The following is a 23,786-nucleotide window of genomic DNA, read 5'->3' on the forward strand; positions in this document are numbered from 1 at the left end:
ATAGATAGAACAAAAGTAGAATACTAGGGGCAGAGAGGCTTATGCTAGGAAAGGCCTGCAAGTGTAATGGCTAGCAACTCCTATGATGCATATATATTATATAGTATGCTGTGCTTACAGTAATAATAAAGAAATACCTATATTATATAACTAGGAATTTCCTCTAGAACTTACACATACTACAAACCTGTGCATGTGTACTGAAGAATGAACACATGGTTGGACAGAATTAACCCTTCCTAAGAATATCACAGAGAAATGCTTGGAAGCAGAACGTGGGTTCTGTGTTACATGCATGCCTTTGGTGGGCTGTGCTTCATTGTCTGTCCCCTGAGGCTTATAGTCAGACACTGGATGTCACCATTGTGCTGTGTAATGTCACAGAACAGGTGTGCTACTTAATATTCCAGGCATAAACATTCCCTTCAAGACGTGGAGATTTACGGCCCCTTCCCCCAACAATCTGTTCATCCTGTAGGACTTTTCTTCTAACTTACTTTTACAGTTTAGCTGGTATCAAAGCGCACATACATCCTACTGATCAAAACCAAACAATATTGTTAGCGCTGAGCCAAAACTCTGAAACCTGAAAACTCAGAAAAATGTGGCCAAACCAGTCGGGGCTCCTGCTTACAGAACACTGTAATTGACTGGATGACCTTGCCTAAGTAAGAATCTACTACAAGGGTATGTAATTGGCTCCAGAATTGGTGAGGGAGTTAAAAAAAAAAAACAAAACTAAGTTTGGAAAGTAGGAGGACCCCTGTGAGGCTCATTCTACAAGATTAGGACTGGGGAAGAGCAGGTGGGATTCCTTTGGGGGACCAATGGTCATCATTACTTCCTGCTTCTTTCTCAGTGGGTTTGTGAGGGGATTTTTCTTTCAAGACTCCAGCAAAATGAAAATGATGATTCCATCAATCTGGGGGGAGTCCAGCTCTGGGTATCCAGTGCCAGCTGTTCTGTGCTGTCTGCCTTGGTGCCCTCAGAACCAGCTTAGGCAAACATGCCTTGCTGTCCCCCCCCCCCCACCATCTCTAGAACCCGCTTCTCCAGTTAGCCATGGGTTTTCCTCTGTTCCAGACTTTTCTCAAGTGGTACCTACCTAGGTTGACTTCCTTTATGTTTATTCGGAACAGCACCTCCTTTCATCTTGTTCCCCAAGTCTGCTTTATTCTTTATACCGTCCTCCCACATATTTAAATATTCTGCCCTGCCTCTTTTGCTGTACTCAAAGTTCTATGTAGCAGTCTTCAGAGGCTGACCCTGTAGACACAGCTCCTACCACAGCAAAGTTCAGGAAATCTCTACTACAAGAAAGGGTGAACGAACAGGTAAAGAAAAGAAATGCCTTTATTAATGTTTCATGACTACAAATGGCCCTGTATTAGATTCTTATAGCAGCTCTAGCCTAGAGCCACCAGCTGAGAGGCTTAAACAGAAATTTGCCATCTTGGAGTTGTGTTGTTTGGAAGTCTGAGATCAAGGAGTTTGCAGGTTAGATCTGTTTGAGAACATGGATCAGAGTCTGTTGCAAGTGTCCCTTCAGGCTGCTAGAGGCTTGAGGCAAATCCTTGGCGCTTCCTGGCTGGTAGAAGCATCTTCCCACGTGAGCCTTCATCTTCTCCTGGCCTTGTTCTAATGAGTCCATCTCTAAGCCCGCCTTACACATAAAGGTATCTGCAACTGGAAGGAAGGTCGGTGCTGCTCCTGCGTCAGGTCATTTCTGCTTAATCTTACTATACACACGATTACCCTATCAAAGAATGTCGTGTTCTGAGACACCGGGGCCTAGAACTTCAGCCTGGAAATTTGTGGTCACAGTTAGATCTGTAGCAAAGCCTATGTCATACTTTCTCAGCTCTTCTCCAGTCTTTAAACTGTGAAGTGTGTTTAATTACATCATCCTGGTCCAGGGGTATGTTGGTTTATCCCACAGAAAACAGTGCATCCCACTATGTCTACTTTGCTGTGTAGACTGTAAGCTATTAATAACATCATCATTTGGATATGGTGACAAACTGTCAATTCTTTAGTAATAGGGAATGGCTGCTGTAATTTGCTAGTTTCAAAATGCATAGCCCAGCTCACAATGCAGATATTTCCAATATCGCCTGATTTCCCCCCCTATGGGAACAAAACCACTCAGACTGCTCTTCAACTTTAATTATGGATAAATGTCTCATGTTTTATTTACTCATTTGACAAACATGTGTAAATCATTTATTATATATGTGCTAAGTGACTGACAAATATTAACTCCCAAAATATCCCGTCAGTTTTTATTATTAACAGTTAATATTACTCGAATTTTACCATAAAAGAAACTGAGGCCCTGAGCCATGGGGGAGCACCCATGCCGAGTATCTCCTGGGTGGTGTGGTGACCAGGAAGCTAGGAGAGCTCCCTCTGAACCCTTTAGCCACAGAGCCCTTTTTATTCACTGGAAGCTCTAGGGAAGACACTGTACGGTGGTAAGACAAAGCAATGCTGCTTTGGCTGAAGAGGAGGGGCAGGAGCACTCTCTGCCCAGCACCCCACCCTAACCCCCCTGCCTTGTTTACAAGGTCTGATACAGGAAATACCTCCTCTTGGCATGGTGCCACATGGAAGCTGCCTTCAATCCATCCTAGCATAAAACAAATAAAGCCTTTCCTCACTTTAATTAACTGATTGTGTTTTATTTTGAAAATTTTATCTGTCTAATCTACTTCTGGCTGAAATAAAATGCTAACATGGATTTTCCCCAGGCTGATAATGCCATATGGCTGGTTGGACTTTGCCGTGCACATCCCCCCCTCCTGCCTCCATCTTGAATTTCTTTATTTCACTCAGCGACTGTAGGCACAAAAGTTTTCTGAATCAAAGAGAAATGGAACTTAATTTCATACAGCTACTGTTGGATGTAAAGCTTTCAACCTTAGGTGTCTGCGTCCCTCCCCATCATGGGTGGCTCATCTCCTGAGGTTATTAGGGATATAAATGCAGTAAAACTGATGTTTACAGCCCATTGGTCCATTGAGTGCCTCCTTCACCCAGCCACTAACTACAACCCATTTACTCTGGGGATTGTTCCCCTTACTTTACCTATATGTAAATTCAGGCTATATTTTTATGTAACTTTTGCAAGTAGTAAGTAGGGAGGTTGGTGTTTTGGGGAGAAAGTCACTGAGGATCACTTATCTGGGATTAAGGAGAAGATGTCATTCTGATCAGGAATGAAAGGCAGAGAAGAAAATATATTTTGGGGTCTCTGACATGGGCCCAATGTGATTGTGGGATTAGGAAAGACGAAGAAAGCAGGGGGCTTTTTTTTCCTGATGACTCGATTTTAGTGATGTAATGCATGTACACAATGCATCCCAAGCATACAATACATCCCAAGCACACAATACATCTCAAGCACACAATGCATCCCATGCACACAATGCATCCCATGCACACAATACATCCCATGCACACAGTGCAGCCCCTATGAAAAAGGAAAATGAAAGTAACTCAGTAAGGTTGTGGATACACGAGCTGCAGTGGCGAAAAGAGCTCAGCCCAAGCTGGGTGGTGGCTTTGCTTGTATCCAATTCCTGCTGCCACAGTCCCTCTTCCCTGCCCTCCCATAACTTCTTTCTCCTTCTGGAAATGAACAGATAGTAAATATTTTAGTTTTGCTTGGTGTGTACTGCTTCTGTGGTAATGCTCACCTGTGCTGTTGTAGGGCCAAAGTTTCAGAAAGGGAGTAGGAAGAGGGGTGACTAATAACCTTTAAAGATTCGCTTCTATTCACCCACTTCTGCCAGCTATACCTCAGTGTCCAGAGCTTTCATGGTCACCCCCAAACAGGCCCACTGGCCAGAGGAACAGTTGCACAGAACACGAACTTGAGTGCATTTCAGATTCAAGCCACAGTTGCTTTTCTGAATTTAGTGCTCACAAATTTCAACTTCACATACATTTCACATTTTATGAAGTGATATACTTTTGGATTATTTGGGAGCATTAAAATATAAGAATAATCTTATCAGCTGTGCAAGCAGAGGGGTACCAGACGGAAGGCCAACGTACAGATTGCTGACCACCTTCTTCAAGTTTCTGAACACATTGCTTATTGTCTCTAAGGGGTTTTGTTTGTCTTTGAGCATTCAAATGTTGTGGACCAAGTCCCTAATCCTGGAAGCGACTTCAGAGGCCCAAGAGAGGGAAGTACCTCCATGTCGTTCCACACAGCAGACTTATGGAGTTGATGCTGCCAAATTGAGTTCTGCTGAAACAAAAGAGAGCCGTCGCTGCCTTCTGAGAGGATTTGCAATAAAATGGAAAATTCTTGGCATGCCCTGTCAATTTCATTGAAGATTAAAGGATAAACTCAGGGCTTTGTGGCTTCCCTGGAGACAATCTTTCTTCAAGGTGGTACGGGCCAATATAAAAATCCTCTCTGCCTTTCAGCAGCATAGGACCTTGCTAGATTTAAGCATTTTGTTGTTTCTTTCTAGGGAAGACCGTCTGAATGGGATGGAAGTGCTCTTCCACTTGGGATGAAAAAGACTAGGGTTTGAGTTTTGCCTCTCTTAGTTTTATTGTGATCTTGGATAAATTGGCATCACTATGGTAGTCTTAACTTCCTAATCAGCAGAGAAGGTTTAATAATTCTACACTCAGATTCTACATGCAGATTGGTATTGTAGCTTGTTTTCTATTGGCTAGTTTTCTCACCACTGTGAAAAAGTGCCTGAGACCCAACTTAAGGAGGGTAGATTTACCTCGTCCCAGACTTTTGGAAGGGCGGCTCTCTAGTGAGCCCCTGAGGTAGAGTTTCTTGCTTAGAGACCAGACAAGGAGGTGGAGCACTGGAGCAGGAGCAAGGCCTGGCTGTAGTCCTGAAAGGCTAGAGCCTTTCAGTGACCCGCCTCCTCTAGCCAAAAGTCATTGAAAGGTTCTATAAACTTCCAAATCACTGCCAACAGCTGAGTGCCAAGTGTTTGAATACGCTAACCATGAAGAACATTGTCGATTCAAGTCATCTATAGTTTGCCAAAATTTTGAATAAGACATGAATGTTATCTTTCTCCAAACTCTATTTTCTCCATCTTTATTGTTTATTCCTCCACAGCAGGTCCTGATGTCATCCTTTTACCCACAAAATCTCAACAAGTGTCACTAACAAACAAAATTTTCTCAAAGGATGTCTTAATTCCTTTAAGCTTAGAAACATAAAGGGTTCTTTGTGTATGTGTGTGTGCCTGTTCATATTTGTGCAGGTGCATGGTTGTGTGGATGTGTGTACATACATGTGGAGGACAGAAGACAAGCTCTGCTGTTAGTTCTCAGGTATTTCCCACGTTTTTATTTATTTATTTATTTTTTGGGACAGATTTTTTTTCATTGGCCCAACACTGATCAAATAGGCTGGTTTGGCTGCGAATGAGTTTGAGGGATTTGCTTATTTCTTAGCTCTGGATTGTTGGCGTTCCAAATGAGTGCCACAGTGCCTGGCTTTTTCCCTTGGATTCAGTGGGGTTGATTTCAGTTCCTCTGTTTGTAAAACAAGCATTTTACCAAATGAGCTACTTCTCAGAGTGTGATAAGAATTCTCCACTATTGGCTTTTTCCAGTCAATCTAAAAACAAAACAAAAACTACATATGCCTAGTGTGTTTAAGGCAGGATTCAAACAAGATTCATCTATTCTATTTGGTTATTTGTCTTTAAAGACTCTTTAAAAAAATTAATATTTTAAAAATTTTATTTTATGTGTGTGTGTGTATGTGCCTGTGTGTCTGTAGAGAACATGTATGCAGACGCCTGGAAAGGCCAGAAGAGGTTGTCAGATCTCCTGGAACCGAAGTCGTAGGTAGTTGTAAGCTGCTGTTGTATGTAAATTATCTGGATCCTCTTCAGAGTAGCAAGTGTTCTCAACTCTGAGCCACCTCCCAGCCCCAAGACTTAATCTGTAGCAGACTTAGTTACAAGGATGCCTGAGGATTGAAGCCCCTCAAGCCGTAGTGTTCCTCATTAGACTTTTTGTGATTGAGAATTCTTTTAGAACCATTTCCTTGACAGCAGTTACAAATATGATGTTTGCTGACATACCATAAAACCTTCCCGTTATTAACTATTTAGCTGCTGAAAAATGGAGTCAATGTATTATTGATGTGACATGTGCTTGCTATGTCTTTTTCTTTCTTCTGCTCTGTCCCATTTCCATCTAGTTGTTGGCTCAGCAGTCTGCGGGGACTGGGTCGGGGGTTGGAATTGGGGAGACAAAAAAGGCCATGGCAGTAATAAGTTCTCACCTGCTATAAGCTCAAGGACTTAGGATTTTTGATATTATTCAAGTCATTACAGTCATTTAGGATGACCGCCATCCTTCATTCAAATAGTATTTGATCACCTGTCATACTTAGTTTTATGGACTGTGTATCTTCGACCCGAAGTACCCAAGAGGATTCAGCTTTTCCTCAGGAGAACGTGGTATCCAGAGAGTACAGCCTGTCCACCAGGATTGTGACTGCTACTCTATTAGAACCCAGTCACTGTGTCTTCTCCTCCTTCCTTTTGTGTGATTGTATTCATATTCTTGTGTGTGTGTGTTCATGTGTGTGTTCATGTGTGTGTTTGTGAGTGTGTATGTTCATGTGTGTGAGGTTAGGATCTCACCCTGGAACCTAGGCTGTTCTGTAACCTACTTTGTCAGAGTTTTGAGTCAATATTTGTCTTCATTCATATTAGCCACCTTTTTAAGAAAATAAGAAAATGTGATATTGTATATTCATTCTGTACCATATTTTTAAATTGAGTCATATATCATAAAGAATATTACATAACAGCACTCTACTTACCAATACTGTTTGGATCTTTTCTCTGCGGGTCTTTTGATAAACAGCTTTAATCCAGGTTCTTCAGGACATGCACACACAGTTTGATTTTAACTGTATTTCTGGTTCCACAGACATTTAGTAAGCGCTTACATCATGCTACAACATAAAGTGAATGAAACGGGGCCCCACTCTTGCGATTTTGCAGTCTAAGATGATACTGAACATTTGATACCAAGACTTTGATTATGGCGGAACTCCTTTATGTCGTGTTGCTGAGCTGACTTACATTTTCCCAAAGCCAGAATCCACAATGACAACTGTGACAGTGACCACAGAAGTTCCCCCAAGGCGTAAGACAGAAGACAACGCTGCCTTGTGTGTGTCTTCGTCAGCTCACATCCTTGAAGAGACAGAGTATGTGAGAAAGGTATGAGTGCCCAAGACGTCACCTGCGGGATGTGTTGTTTAGGATGGGAACCAGTGGGCATTGTGTTCTCAGTCATGTGGAAAGGGGTGACCTCACTTGATGTAGGATACTCGGCTGCTTGGATTTAACAGGGCCAGCCATTTTTCTTTAGAATATAAACCTGTGCCTATACGGGAAGCAAGCCGATTTTCTCCATTCAGTAGAACTGAATAATGACCTGGATGCTTCAGGACACCCATCAGCATTTAATTCCCACCCCACCGTTCTCTGCAGGATTTCCTGCTGTTTTATAGCCTTCCCTGGTGGTTTCCTGAATGCGATCGCTGCCTCCCAAGCAGAAGTTTATGCTTCCTGCTGATGCTTGCTCTCTTCCCTCACCTTGTTCCTGTGCACAGCTCCAGTAGCTAGTGCTGGACCCCTCTGCAAGTGGCTGCATTCAAAATGTGACTTTGGAGAGATTCACCGTGAGAAGAAGTGACAAAGGATAGTCTCATAAGCTGCTTGTTATAACAGATGGGAAAATTCTGACATTGGTAGTTTGTAATTTGTTCAGAACAGCTAATTAAATTATCTTGAACTGTCTAGTAATTCCACAGGTCAGCAAGACTGGCACTCAAATTTTATGCATAAATTTGTATGATCATGTCTTAGGGATTTTTTGTAGTAATTATTTAATAGCAATTATTTTGTGGTAATTACTATTATCGTAATTATTTTGTAGTAATTACTATGTAGTAATTATTTTGTAGTGATTACTAAGTAGTAATTGTTTTTATAGTAATTACAAAACACCAAATTAGTACTAAATTATAGATAAAAGTGAACAAAATGCACAGTTTTTAAGTACTAATTACTAAATTATTTTGTAGTATATATAACATTAGTTTGTCATATTTTAGGATTAACTGGAAAGGAGATATAAATCCCAAACACCTATTTTCATTAATCTAAACAATATTAACCTAAATATAGTTTAGGTTGGAGGCTAAATCTGACATCATGATATATATGTAAATTAGGTGTCCTGGTATAGAGAAATTAAAATGCACTTGGAGTTAAATGGCTTATAAAAAACTTAACTATTTTTTTTAATCCAGATTCGAACTACCCTGGAAAAAATCCGAAATCACATGTTTAAGGATGAAGCAGGACAAGGCAATGCGAGTTGCAAACGAGACACAGAGGTAATAAATGCACCAAGACTCATTGCATGCATTCTTTCAGAAAATTAGCATAAAGCCATATAGATTTCTACTCTACCAACTTTTCTTCCCACTATTCCTCTCTGAAGCTGAGTGATATTTCATGCATGTCTAACCTCTAAGATATTAATGCTTATATGTACGACATGTAAACGGGGGAGGTCATTAGAAGAATCAGAACAAAATGTCCAGAACCTGCTGTATTACTGCAAAAAGAATGTAATTATAAAGTGTATAGGAAGACACTGGACCAAGGGGAATACATGGTAGCAACACTTTTCAGGGATGAAGGTGTTGTAAGCTTACCAGTCTACTCGTTGGAACACACAACTGACAGTTTTGAATTGAGGGATGGCTTTGCTGATCGATAACCTTAGGCACCACGCTCTAATTTCAGTAGCATCTTTGTGTACTTAAGTTTGGACAAACCTCTTTTAGCTCATACTGTACCAAACTAAATACCATCAGAGCCAAGAGCATCTATGCCATTAGCATTACTGACTGTAAACCATGGTCACACATGACATGAGAAGGCAGCATGTGCTACGTAAATACAGTCCTCCTATGCCATCCTCAGCTTCTAATATAACATGGCTAGTGCTAAAGATTCTCTTAATTAATTGCTCCAAAGCTGAGCAAAAAGGGGGTGATATTGTGGTGGTGTGACAGAAAATTAAATAATAAAATTAAAAAATCATTTTGGCCATGTTGAATTGACTTCTAGAACTCTATTGGTGGGTGCGCATGACCCTAGATTTGAGAGCACAGATCTGGATTAGATGGATTCCATTATGAGACAGGCCACAATCTACAGAATTATGGTGTTGTGGTGAAATATTGAAACTAGAGCTGAGTTTGGCGCTTGAGCAGGAGGACAAGACTGTAAGGCCTGCCTGATTGATACGGTAAGACTTTATCTCCAGAATAAAGAATATTTGAAAGTGGAAAGGATTGGAAAGCAAGTGAGTGTACATAGATATGGCAGATGACCTAAGGGTGTAGTGAGCGGCTTCCCAAACGTGGGCCTTTGGAAGAAGAACCATCACAGAGGTTGAAATAGATAGTGGAGAATTAGGAGGAAAAGCCATAGAGGATGGACTCCCTGAGGGTAGTTGGAAAGGAGTTAACTGTCCAGTGTTGTCCATGGGCTATGGAAACTAAGAAATGGCCAATGGCCATGGAGACATTGAAGTGGACTTTTTGGCTGTCTTGCTAGGCATAGCTCTGGATTATGGACAGACAATGGTGCTTCCATGATGTAGGGTCTTGTTAAGCGTAACCGTGTGGACTGCTTGGGCCCTGGCAGCAGCATCTCCATAAACTTAATAGGTTTGTACTGACTAGGCCTCCACTCAGACCTCCGGACTCAGAATCTACAGGCTTGTCATTGAAACTGCTGGGCTGACATGTTCTCTAGTTTCCTCATCACCCTCCCATGCCATGAGTCTCTGTAGATTTGTATCCCAGGTGTATTTTCAGGGAGCCTGGCTTTGCACAGGATTTAAACTGTGGTGGAATTCTAGTCTTGGCGGTAGAGAGGGCCTGCTTGTTCTTTCCGGCCACCCGGCTAGCTTACACCTGAAATAACTACACAGAAACTGTATTAATTAAATCACTGCCTGGCCCATTAGCTCTAGCTTCTTATTCCAAACGCTTACACCTTCATTTAACCCATTTCTATTAATCTGTGTATCACCACGAGGCTGTGGCTTACCGGTAAAACTTCCGCATGTCTTACGCTGGAGGAGGATCCATGGCATCTCTCACTCCACCCTTCTTCCTCCCAGCATTCATTTCCATCTTCCTCACATACCTAAGTTCTGCCCTATCAACAGGCCAAGGCAGTTTCTTTATTTATTAATGGAAATCACTGCACACAGAGGGGACTCCCACATCATCGTCTGGCATCTCTGATTAGAAATTCAACAGACTACAGGGCCAGCCACTGGCAGTGGCACCAGAATTTATCCCTACTGCTTGTACTGGCTCTTTGGGAACCCATTTTCTTTGGATGGATACCTTGCTCAGCCTAGATATAGTAGGAAGGGCCTTGGACCTTCCCCAAAGCAATGTGCCACTCTCTGAGAAGTGGGTGGGGGAATACGGTGGGAGGTTAGGTGGAGGGAAGGAGAGGAGGGGAGGGAGTGGTAACTGGGATTCGTATTAAAATGAAAAAAAAAAGATTGTTTTCTTTTTAAATTAAAAAAACAAATTTACTATGAAGTTAAGCCAGGGAAACACCTTTAACATTGAATGCTAGCAGGTCCAATTCTGTTTAACCAAAATGTATTTATAGGTATGATTTTAATTAATCCAATGTCATGGTTATTGTTTGATATATAATACTTTTAATAAATAAGGCATAGAGGGTATTCTTCCAAGATTCTTTAAATTGGAATAGACACAGAAGCTGGCTTATTTGTCTAGAATTAATCATCAAAATTAGAGATTCAAGTGTTTATTTTTGCTTGTTTGAATCCTCTTTGATTTATGTAATGAATGATGATCATTTTTGCTAATGTTCATAGAGAATGGGGTGACCTCTTTGGAGGGAAGTAAGTGTGTCACTATGGGGACAGGCTCTGAGGTCTCACATGCTCAGGCTATACCCAGTATGGCACACATTCTCCTTCTGTTGCCCGCGGGTCTAGATGTTGAACCCTCAGCTCCTTCTGATTTCTATGTTTCTGCATTTCAGCAATCTGGAAACCTTCAGAATGGCTCACAGTCCACAACAGATCCCACCAGTCTGGATTTGCTCATGGAAAACATGAGAAGAAAAGACCAGCAGCTCCTAGAAATGAACAGAGAAAATGAGGTGTTAAAGATCAAGGTATAACTGCTTGACACTCATAAGCAGTTAGCATCCATAAGTCTATATTGGCTACGAGACATCAACTCATACCCATAAGCCTACATTATTCAAACACATGGCCAACATGTTGGAATATTGTACAAATTAAATCCTACTATTTTGTTTTGGAGACTACTTTTAGTATTAAAGAAATCTTTTGGAGGCCCGTGGGTGTAAAATTTCAGCTGTGCAAAAGTAGGAAGATCCGGAAGTTTCCTGTGTGATTACATATCTTTAACTAACAGTGCTAAAGTGTGTATTATGCCATTTATTAAAAAAATAGATCTCAGGTTAGATGTTTTTTACCATTATGCATTTCAAGATGATTTTGCATCTTTAAGAAATATTTGAGCTAGGGAGATACCTTAATCAGCTAAGAGCTCCCTCTACAAACAAGAGCGCCTGAGTCAGAGCTGAGCACCAACCCAGAAAGCTATACATGGAGGTAGTGTTTGCAGTCCCACTGCTCAGAAGGTGGAGGCAGGAGGATTCCTGGGGCTGCTGATCACACATCCTAGTCTAATCTGTGGGTTTCAGGGCATACCATGAAACTCCATTTTAAGGAAAAAAAGAAAAAGAAAAGGCAAGATTGACATCTACCTGAGGAAGGACCTCCAAGGTGTACTTCTGACCTCCCTATGCACGTATGAACTGTGCATCTGCACCCACACATATGTACACATGGGTACATGGTCACATACCCCCAAATCCAAATGACCAAATTAACCTGTATTATGAAATACCTCCTTAATTGTTTAATTAATCTATTATTGAGTGCTTTGCATTTCCCCTTCGGGGTTTGTTTTACTTGTAGCCTCACAATGATTACCGTGGGATCATTTTGATCATTCTCTTAGATTGTATCCTTGAAAGATCAATGCTTGTACTGCACTGTTTTGACTGCTCCAACCTTGTCCCACAATTTCACAGTGCGGCATTTGCTAGTACATAATGAATGTTGGCGATAAGAGCATTCACCTCTGTGTGCTGACAGTGTGCTGTCTAGCTATGCAAAGCACTGGTACGCACAATGCTCCAGTCTGGCCTCACCATGGCAGATGCATGGCCATGGCCAATGCCCTCCCGGAGACTTCTAGATGTGACACTTCTCTCTTCCTCAACACTTCTTCCCCATAAATGATCTGTATGACTGCAAACTGTAATCGGGGACTGCTTTTAACTGACCGTAAAACTGTTCTCCTTTGAACTCTTTTTATTTTGTGATGTCAAAACATGCAGGGTGACTTTTATTTTTCCTAGCTGGAAGCTTCCCGAGAAGCAGGAGCCGCAGCCCTGAGGAATGTAGCCCAGAGATTATTTGACAACTACCAAACACATTCTGAAGACATGAAGAAGAGGCATGAGGACAGTAAGCGTTTACTTCAGGTACTAGCCCTGGCTGCGGTTCATGAGCTGGAGAAGTCAGGCCCACCCAGCCATAAGTGGGCTGGTGATGCACTGTGTGATTACTGCTACCTACAGGAGCAGGTATATGAGTCCTTCCATCAGGGGCTCAGCCCTAACCTGAGTGACCTGTCAAGAAGGCACACCTGGTATTCTCAAGAGCAGATACATACTCATTTTTTACTGAGCCGTTTTTGAGCTCTGTTTTATATGCACACACGTACATGCATGTGTTTTATAGGTGGAAGTTGCCTGAAGTCCCCTCCCTAAGGAGGACATTTCTTCCCTGTGACTGACCTTTACCCCCAGCTACAATTTAACAAGCAACCTTGGGATACAGTGGGGGTGATTACCCTGCTTTTAGGACATTTTCTTCTAAGAAAGAAAACACTTTTAACTGGATAAATGAGATGCTGTTATATTTTGCAATAGATAAAAAGTAGAGCAAAAGTCTAGCAAACTGCTCTTTGTTTTTCTGACCACAGATCAACAATCTCGAAAAAGAGCAGATGTTAAAGCAACGTGTTGAAAATCTGAGTCAACTTTCAGAAAAACTTGAAGAAAAGCACGGACAAATCGTAGGACTGGAGAACCGCGTACAGAGGATGGAAAATGTAAGTCCCCGCCCGGAAAGCAAAGACGTTTCATCCTGACAGTGTCGTATCAGGGGGTGTGGAATGACGTGGTTGGAAGTCTTCCTAGGCGTGTGGGTGTGTGCAGGGTGCTACACAATTCTGCTTTTCCCCTTAGACATTTCATGTGACCTGCTCGGTAGCAATCGGCTGGCCTGATTTCTCCTTGTAGTCGATGTACATATTCGGTGGTCTATGAATGAAATAATGGGTTAGGTCACAGAGCAGTCTTGTTAGGAGCAATAACAGAGTGGATGCCTGTAATCTAACATTTATTTGAATCATAATAAATCAATAAATTAGAGTTTAATAAATCTTGATACATTCAAGTCAGTATAATATTCTTTTTCTTTTTATTTTTTTATATTTTTATTTTTATCGTCCCATGGCTGCTTGAGGTTTATAAAAAAAGTGGCTACAAAATATGTGATAAATAACCTGTGGACATTAGAATTTCCAAAAGGTCTATTTAGGGAAAAACAGTGGTAAGCAAAACTGTGAAATTCTCATGGAATAGCTTCCAGTAGTTAGCACTCCAAATACCAACAAAATTGACATAAGTTTAAGTATGTGCTTCCCTACTTGAATTCAGATAAAATAAGAAATATAACCTTTTACTAGCCATACAAATGGGCATCTGAAAAACTGAACTGAGAGTGGATAAGACTATAATCTTAGACTTCTAGAAAATTATGTCTTCTTCATCCTCTCTCTCATTGTATTACTGGATTGGCCCCTTATCTAATCAATATCCACTCGTTTGAGTTTTCCGAGGCCTTTGTCTGTAGATGGGGTGGCGGGGCTGTGTCCTGTCACCCGGCTAGCTTTACACCCGAAATAATGAGATGGAAACTGTATTCATTGAAACACTGCTTGGCCCATTAGTTTCAGCCTCTTATTGGCTAACTTCTCACATCTTGCTTTAACCCATATTTAGTAATCTGTGTAGCACCACGAGGTGGTCGCTTACCAGGAGAGATCTTAACCTGCGTCTGTCTTGGAGAGGAGAGGCATGGCGACTGACTATGGCTGCTGCCTGAAGCGTCTGCCTCCCAGCATTCTGTTCTGTCTACTCCGTCTACCTAAGTTTTTGTCCTATTAAAGGGCCGAGGCAGTTTCTTTATTAACCAATGAAAGTAACACATAGGCAGAGGACTCCCCTCCATCATTTTTGTCAGTAGGGAACTTTCACTTACTGGGTATAACCTTTCAGTACTATGCAGGTTTCCCAATGATGTACAATTCGAGGTTGGTGGTCACCTGCAGGTGCCTGAAATGTAAGAAAAGAACAGTGGAAGAGAGTCCCCTCTCTGAGCAATTCCGAGAGTTACAGGACTAGACACAAGTTCTTTTCAGACTCCTGGGTGTGTTTATTCTACTGTTATTTCAAGATACTGAGCACCTGCCCTGTGATGCACCGTTGTTTATGGTTATTTTCTGTTCACTCACAAATATCAGCTAACTCCTGTGCCTGGCTGTGTGCATCAGGTGAGTCTCTTGTAGAGGTCTGTGACACAGGCAATAGATAGGATGCCATGCTCAGCAAAGCCACGAGACAACCTTCTAAAGTTTATTCTAGAAAATCTGCTCAGTAGCAGCTAAAGCAGGGCCTGTTGGAGTCTCCCTGGTTAGTGGAGGTGAGTGGGGATTGAATAGAGGAGCAATGTGTAAGGCTGTTGTTGTAAAACGCATTTAGCTCAATGTTATTTTGTACTTTCCAAACAAGTGTGGAATAAGTCAAATAAGCAGTCAAGCTTGGTGACGCCTTCTTAGGCTTAGCAGCTAACAAGAGAGCAGGCTGTATGGACATTCTCGGGTGGGGAGTACACATCGGAATTAAGGAGAGTATGCTGAGCCTTCTGTATTAATGGGAGCAGATGCAAGTTTAAGACGGAAGTGAAGATGAAAAGTCCACCTCCTCAGGAAGGCTGATAAACACTGCCCTCACACTGGCTGCTCCCAGAGAAGGGTTCATTTGCTACTCACTTGAGCAAGGCCTTGCTCCAGTAAATAGCCATTAGTGCTGCGAGGTCTGGTAATGAAGACATTACTTAATACCTCCGCCATCTGTCCCATTTTAATCAGGAATGCGGCGAGAATGAATTCCGAACACACAGCAAGAAGCTAGTAGAAATGCCCTGTAAGAGCACTTTAGCATGGCATATGTTCCTTTTGCCAGCAGTGCGATTCTGTTGGCTCACATTTGTTAGCGCGTGTCATTGATTTGGCCCCACTAGAATCTAAGGGCTCAAAGGCACTTCGGAGACCCACTACTTCCTCATCGTTCTTTAATAAATGAGGCCGGAGCAAACAAGAAACCATTCCAGAATCTCCCATTTCTGTTTATAAGCCTTCCTATTATGTCCACCTGTTTTCTAATGTTGGATAAAGAATGTAGTCAAATGGCTGAGCGGGTAATGGAGTCCACCACCAGGCATGCCAATCTGAGTTAGAGCCCTGAGACCCGTACGATAGAAGGAGAGAACTCATTCCCACAGTCTGTCCTCTGGCATCCGCATGCACTCTGTGGTCCAGACACACACACAATAAGTAAGTAAAAATGCAATCATTTTTTAAAAGATCATATTCTGGGTTGCTAAGACATTCATGTGGTAACACCATGCCATAAATCACGTCAGTCCACTTTGATCAACTGTGAAGGGAGAGCCTGAACCGTCAGAGACGAGCGGATACCCACAGTGAGGTGGTGTGTGGAAAAGAAGCTGTGCTAGGCAAGCGCAGTTTCATGCGTTGTCCAGGAGGAGTTCATGAAGGAGCCCGTGGCATACGCAGGAACCCTGGCTAGGGTAGAACGCGTTTTTGTTAGCGGCCCCGTCTCTGACCCTGGCTGTGAGCATCCATTAATCAAGAGAACATTCCCATGTTCTCTGTACCCCACACATTCATAGTGTGTGGTCTGTGGCAGTGTTTCCCCGAGAAAGAAGACACCCACATCGGCCTCAAGGTATATCTGCTATCCCTCAGGAATTATTTGGAGACGCTTAAGGCTAACACAGAAAAGATTAATATGGAATCATTTCTATGAGGCAAAATTGCTCTAAGAAAATAATCAAAATAAGTTAGCATAATTAAAAGTAGCAACTCACACGGGAAATAAAGTAATTGGTACCTTTAAATTCCTGCGTATTGAAGTCCAGCTCTCCACCAGGGAAGCAAGAAGGATTCTCATCCCACATATATGGTCTCCACCCATTTATTCCATCTTAACTTCATTTTATGGATATTCATAAAGTTAAAAATATGGCTCATACAAACAGATAATGAATACATTTTAAAATTAAATTTATTGCTAATTTGGGAACCAGTATGATAGTAAAGTTAATTTAATAAAGTATAAGTATTGGGTGGGGTCGCACAAGGATGGACAAAATACTGGGTTGTGTTCCCACTCTAGGTGTATCTAATTAATATTATTAAGACAATTCAACTATAACCTTTAGGATTATCTTTTCCATCTGATAGAAATCTATAACTTAAATCTGATACGGAAGATCCCACCTATCATTCAATACTAGGTGCCGTGCACCGCGCCCCCGTGTCTGCGTTCGGTGCGAGTTTACCCAGTTCGTGAGATTCGGGCAAGGGGCAGGAGGTTAAAATACACAAACACATACACACAGAAAGACAGCGACACAGGTCATCCTTGAATTCCCTAAGAATGCCCCCTTTATTGTGTTCACGGGCAGATTATATAGAGATAGCCACACCCAGCCAAACCCACCAGAAACCACTCTCCTGCCATCAGGAACTCCTGAAGGTCTCATGCTCAGAGCAGCTGTAGGCACTCAGATCCGGGGATTACAAGAAATCCAGGATCTGGGGTCTCACTGTTCCCAACAACTAGGGAAACCAAGGCAAGAGGATCATGAGTTTAAAGCCAGTTTTGGCTACCGTGTGACTTCAGGGCTAGTCCGTATACCATAAGAGTCCTGGTCTCAAAAATAAAACAAAATGAAACAAAAAGCTTTAGAGAATTGGGGTTCTAATCAATAAAAAAGTAAAACAAGCGAATCGTCTGGAACTGTTAAGTAATTGTTGGATCCATTACTGAACAGTGTCCCAGCGTGCCACTAAAGCTTCATGCTACAGATTACTTTTATTTCAAGTTTTGGTTAATGTTTCTTTACACTGATAATGTCCAGAGAGGTTAAAAACCTTGGACAAAGCTTCAAAAACGAGATCAGTGTATGGCATGAGCTTCCTGGTTTCGGTTGTATGGCACTGCCTGGGGTGGTGTCCATTTACATTTTGTGGCAGGCAGTAATTTTGAATAGTGTTGTGCATGTTTTCAGACATTTCCAGTCAAGACTGCCCTTGCTGTCAATGTCATTTTTGCCTCATTGCAGCCTTTCCTGGTCCCCCAACTTGGCACTAACCGGCAGTGCAAACTCTGCTTACCCAAGCCTGGGCTTTCCTGAAACTTGTCACTTTTCCCGTGAGATGAGCGGTTGGGTTTAATAATTAAATCACCCTAATTTAAAAGATAGTCCTTCACCATCTTATTTTCTCCCGGTTCCTCATTAGGAAGCAGTTTCAGCATTCGTGGCCCCAATCCCTCATTAGGCGTCCTTTTACCTGTTAACTACACGGTGGCAGATGCTGTGAGAGCACGTGGACACGTCACCGTGTGTGCGGTGGTGTCCTTGGATACCAACCGTTCTCCTAAGGTGCTCAAGAGGCAGGTGCGGCGGCAGTAAGGGAATCCACATCAGGCGAGGCCATGCAGGCTTCTTCCTCCAGATGGCACAGGCAAGGTGGCGCTGCAAGGGCTCCACTTTGGCCGTGGGCTGGAGAAAGAGCAAGCTTTGTCATTCAGACTAAAGGAAGAAATCATGAAGACATTTTGAAACAAGAATTCGTGCACCTCATCAGGACCTTGGGAGCTCAGTCCGGTGCTCCAATGTGGGGCTCTGTCATTTTCTTCATCTATCGTCAGGTGGAGGTTCTATGGTGATATGCAAGAAATTCATCAGTATGGCTATAGGAACTGGCCTTTTCAGGCTCCCTCTCCTCAGCAAGGTCCTGATGAGGAGCAGAAGGAGGGGAGAGAACATGAGAAAGAAAGTCAGGACCGTGAGGGAACCTCCAGCTGGCGACAGATGGGGAAGGTTCTCACGATGTAGACCCAGCTGACCTAGAAAACATTGTATAAACCAGGCTGGCCTTGAATTCACAGAGATTTGTCTGCCTGCCTTTGCCAACTACATGCTGAATTTAAAGGCATATACTAATATGTTATCACTTTTTATATTGTATTGTATGTATGTATGTGTGTGTATACGTTTATTTATTTTTGGAAATTGAAATAAAATTACATCATTTCTGCTAAAAAAAAAAAAAAGAATTCGTGCAGCCTGGGCTGATCTTGAACTTGCAATATTGTGCCGCAGCTGGTCCTGAACACCTGATCCTCCTGTCTCTAGCTCCGAAGTGTGAGGATTAACCACACACACCACCATGCCCATCTTAAACAATACTCGCGACACGGGTCTGATTTGCTTCTAAAGCTTTAAAGAGCGTTGCCTGGCCAGGCTTCTCGGTGACACATTTGTAATTGCTCAGATGAGATGAGCTCTGAGGCGCAGACTATATTTCCAGTATCACGAGACACAGCTATTGTGAACAGTTTGCAAGCACACACACATACACACAAACAAAAGCTGCATCTTGTTTTCTCCTAGGAAAAGAAAACACTCCTAGAGAGAAAATCGTGTTTGGAAAGCAAGCTGCTGCAGCTCAAGTCCAAGGATGCACATTCGAAGAGGTTTGAAAAATCTACCTCCTAAATAAACAGTTTCTGGTAGCTTTCCTGTTCGTAGCTGTGCTGGGCTGTAGGCAGGTGAGACTTGTACTTCTAGAGGGAACAGAGAGAGTAGGGCAGATGCAGGGAGAAAGGATGTCAACTTTCCAGGATTAATAGACATGCATCCCATTTCCTATCTATAAGGGATCAGAGGCCGGAGTACAGGAGGGTCCTGGAGACCCACTTGGAGAGTTCATGCTTCTGAAGCGTGAGTCTGCCACTTCTCCACTCACTCAAAGTTGCTGGGGCATCTTTATCCTCTGTGCTTTCATCACTGAGAAAGCGTCTCTTCCACAGCCTACATCAGACTGGCTAGTCATCAGGTGAAACTCTTAGAGCCTGGCACTCATCCAACTCCATAGAAAATGAAAGAAACAGTATGGAAAGCAGCCTTAGTTTGTTGGGGTGGCTTGGCCATATTCATCATTTTCAGCCTGTTATGTCTCAGTCTCTACTCAGGAGGCAGGACAGCTTATGGTTGTCACGGCAGCTGTGGTGCTGGAATGTCAGGTCCTGATCCATATCTTGTTTCCCTAGATTGCCCCTTTCCTTTTGATTCTAAACTCACTACAGTCCTGGTGTGTTCTGAGTTCAAGATAACGCATAACCCTATTTCAGCTTCTTACTTCAACCATCAAGGACTCTGGTCTCTAGGTTATTAGGCACTATTATGAGCACCCAGGGGACAAATCTTCATTGTCCTTTGTAATATCATATAGTCACAGACATCCTTACTCCTTCATCTTTTTACTTCCCCCTGTTTCTCATTCCTTTCTTTCGATATCTATCCTTTACTGTCTGTTGTTATACTTTGTGCTTTCTGGCTGGCTGGTAACGATGCATTTTTGGGCACTTATGGCAATGGCCAGAGACAGGCTGAACTTAAAGTTGCACACACATATTTGAATAATCTGTCATACTAATCTGTTATTTTTCCTTTCTTCCTCCCTGTGAATAAGCGTAGAACCCAAGGGAGCAGATGTATGGTAGCTTGTGCCGCTGTCTGTCTTGGTAAAGAAGGACATACAGACAGAGGGCAGCTTGGGCCCTGGCAGCACTTACAGATTGTCGCTAGTTAATTTTATTTTTGGCCTTTCTCTTTTCCTCCATTTTCTCTTTTTTTCTTTCCTCCCTTTGCTCTTAAATGTAAAGATCTTTCTCATGTAACTGAACTATGGACTTACACAATGTTCCTTCCTTTCAGAGTCCAGGTAGTCTGAGTTTGAGGATTTCCTTTTGTTTGTTTAAAGACAATAATAGGTGTCTCATCTGATTTTGAAACAACCTGACCTTTCATTTTAATCTGCTGTATATGAGCAATGCATTGGGAATTCTCAAAAGTAGTTTTGAAGCCGGGCGGTGGTGGCGCACGCCTTTAATCCCAGCACTCGGGAGGCAGAGGCAGGCGGATCTCTGTGAGTTCAAGGCCAGCCTGGTCTACAAGAGCTAGTTCCAGGACAGGCTCCAAAGCCACATAGAAACCCTGTCTCAAAAAAAAAAAAAGTAGTTTTGAGGGAAGCTTTGGAAATTTCTTGGGAAAAGCGCGTGCTCTGTGTTTCTAGAAAGGAACTGGACATCCAGTCTTACTGCATTTCCAGGCTGAAGACATCTCAAAACCCTGTCTTCCTTCTTACCTTTCCTGAGCTGTGAGAGGAAGCATTGTTCACATTTACTGGGGGACAGCAAGAGGGAAATCAGTATGAGTGGAACTCTTAAGTTGAAGCACTAAAAGCTTAGTAAATGCACCACAAATATGAGATGTTTTTCTTAGTCTGAGGTTAGATAGGCATAAGGAAAATACAGAGAAGAACAGAGTTACTTTCTTAAAAGTAAGTATTGTTGCTGCTATCATCTTGGGTAAGGTATTTTGCAGCTTACAGAGTAACAACCTTTGCATGAATGTAATTTTTCTAGTAGCTTCTCAAGGACAACCTCTGCACTCTGAAGTGTCTAGCTGCTCAGAAGATGCCATGCTGGTTTGGCTTCAGTCTTCCCATACATAGCAGAGCCTTGCATGTTGCCATGGATGGCATTGATACCAGTTCTTTCATTTCTGGAAACTTCTGATGGCCTCTGAGACTAGTTTCCTTACTCCCCTGTGTGACAATAGAGGAAAAGCCCTGGAAGCATGGCTTGCCCAGCCTGCTTCCTCCCACATCAATCGTTTATCAAGAAAATATCTGCAGTCTTGCCTACAGGACAATCTGAGGGAGGTGCTTTCAGTTCGTTATTTCTGCACATGTGATCCTACCTTGGGTCAAGTTTATAAAACTCTAACCACACGCATGCATAGTAGTAAAGCCCTTCGTCTCAAGAGAGCACCCCACCCAGACTTCTGGCTCCTTACCCCCCAGAGGAAACCCGAGTCTGACCACTAGCTAGGCCATTGTTACTCTTTTTCTTTTCTTCTTTTTCCTTTTTCACTGGAGGAATTTTTAAATTTTAACACTAATTTCTATTAATCCTCACATCCAGCACTGGGCTTTCTGCAGCTGCCCTCTACTGAGACTCCTCATCCTCCCATCCCCCATATCTCCTCACCAACTCTTCCTCCCAGGGATCTGTGCATCCCCCTACAATGTCCCAGCTGCCCTGCTTGCCTGGTCCCAGTCTCCTTGAAATTCAAGGATTGCTGACTCCCTGGGTTTGGGCTCCTCTCATTCTGTCTGGACTGTTTGAAGATCCCCAGAGTCCACAGTCCTTGGTGGGGGTCTGATTTCCCCACTTATTCCTTTGATGTGTGACTCCTCTGGGTGTCATGAAATCTCCACCCAAGCTTCCTTTGCCCTGGTAAGGGAGTTGCTCAGGTGGAAGCCCAGAAAGAACTAAAATCTGACAGTGATGTGTGCTAATGGGACGCACATGAACTTTAGAAATGATGAGACAGGTGACCTCTGGTGACCAAGAGTTCACAGTCTGGTCTGTTCCAATTAAGAGCAGAAACATTCCTGCTAAGAGCAGACATTCACTTCCTTCCTTTCCAATACTTCTGCCCATGAACATGGAAAGGAAAAACAGATTGACTGTACATTTAATTGCTGTTGTTTCCCGTTGCCTCTCCCTAAGAGAAAGACCAAAGTCTCGGTTTCTGCTGGGAACTGGGTCCTTTAAAGGTCTGTCTTCCCAAAACAGGGCCTCTTGTCCCTCTCTCTGTATGCCAAGCAGGCTGTCCTCTTGAGCTTCTTGCTGTTTGTGAGTCTCCGCCTCCCACACTGCTGTGGAAAGACTAGGGTTGCACATGTTGGCTGCCCATACCCAGCTCTACGTGGGCTCAGGGAATCCAAACTCAGGTCCTTAGGCTTCTAGCCTCGGAGTCATTTCCCTACCCAGAAGCAGCTTTTGGCCCAAATGCACATCTCGTTCAATTTCGTATGCAAGCAGAGCACAGGGCTAGCCTTCCTCAGGTTTCTTGTGTGTACCTGGATCCCTGGGACCTTAACTGCACAAGGCTCAATAGCAGGAGGGGAGGCTGGTGTAGCAAAAGTTCCTTCACTCCCTTCCTCCTTTCTGTGCATCCTCAGCTGCCAGGATCTTCAAGCAGAGATTTCCATCCTCCAGGAGCAGATCTGTCACCTGCAGTTCGTGATTCACTCTCAGCACCAGAACCTGCGCAACATCATCCAGGAGGTCAGGGTAACAAGGGCCTTTCGCAGGTAGATGGCAGGTTTACCGTGCCAAGACCACACCTGGGCAGTTTGGCAAGCTGAGTTCTGAAACACGCCTTCCCCCGACATAGCCTTTCAGTTTCTCAGGCAACCTGGCTCCGGGGCTTCTCTTGCCTATAATGTCAACACCTGTCAGGTTCTAGAAGAGCGTTTGAGAAACTATGCTTAGCTGCTTTTTAGATATTTTAGGGATTTTTGTACAAGCATAAAGGTTCTGAGTCAGATGTTGCTCACTGTTAAATAGAAGACTTTGTACATTAGGAGGTTCTAACCTTTTTTAAGTAATCAGGTCTGGATTGTGTGTGATACTTATTTTCAGGATTGTAGATTGACTACACCTGGCATATGTTAGCTAAATGCCCTAACACTGAGCTGTAGCAACAGTCCTATTTTACATTGAATTTGAGGTAGGGTCTTGATGAATTGACCGAGAGTAGTTTGGGAATTGCTATACAGCCCAGGCTGGCCTTGAGTTGGTTCCAGCTACAACCAGATGTGACTGTTACATCTCTATACCCTCATAAGCAGTGTCTCTAAGGGGTATTTTAAAGCAGGAACTAGCCTGCACTCTGCTCCGCAGCTAACTCTTCTGCAGAATGAGGCTCATGTTATTCACTGCAGCCTTTGCTCACCTAGGTTCCCGTTGGGTTTTTTGTAGGTAGGTTTCTCCCGTAGATGAAATCGGAGAGGACCATCATTCGGTAGTGACCCCCTTTCCCCCCCGCCCCCAGGGTGGCCTGCTGGCTTTGCCCATGCTGCGGGATTGCATCTTTTTTTTTTGATGAACGTCGTCTGGCCACATAAAGCTGCGTAATTCTTGATTTGTGTAACTGAATTCCCTATGGTCTGACAAGATTTCCCAATTGTTCTTCCTGATTCTTAGATGGAAGGATTAAAAAGTACTTTAAAGGAACAAGATGAAAAAATTGAAAATTTGAAAGAAAAAGTCAACATACTTGAAACTCAG

At 42.9% G+C, this 23,786-nt stretch overlaps 1 protein-coding gene across 3 annotated transcripts in view; it reads left to right on the forward strand.

Moving 5' to 3' along the window:
* Nucleotides 1-23,786, forward strand: part of Ccdc68 (coiled-coil domain containing 68) — a 38,887-nt gene that overhangs the window by 4,903 nt on the left and 10,198 nt on the right. Inside the window, exons 2-9 of one of the 3 annotated variants that reach the window (XM_038332150.1) lie at nt 7,110-7,238; nt 8,336-8,422; nt 11,139-11,273; nt 12,555-12,680; nt 13,184-13,312; nt 19,033-19,115; nt 22,676-22,781; nt 23,703-23,786. In XM_038332150.1, the coding sequence (XP_038188078.1) occupies nt 7,122-7,238; nt 8,336-8,422; nt 11,139-11,273; nt 12,555-12,680; nt 13,184-13,312; nt 19,033-19,115; nt 22,676-22,781; nt 23,703-23,786 (867 nt within the window). In that variant the 5' untranslated portion in view covers nt 7,110-7,121. Of the gene's footprint in view, nt 1-7,109; nt 7,239-8,335; nt 8,423-11,138; nt 11,274-12,554; nt 12,681-13,183; nt 13,313-19,032; nt 19,116-22,675; nt 22,808-23,702 lie in introns of all 3 variants that reach the window. The other 2 variants (XM_038332152.1, XM_038332151.1) reach the window with 2 other exon arrangements.

This window comes from Arvicola amphibius, chromosome 5 (assembly GCF_903992535.2).
Source record: "Arvicola amphibius chromosome 5, mArvAmp1.2, whole genome shotgun sequence".
NCBI lineage: Eukaryota > Metazoa > Chordata > Mammalia > Rodentia > Cricetidae > Arvicola > Arvicola amphibius.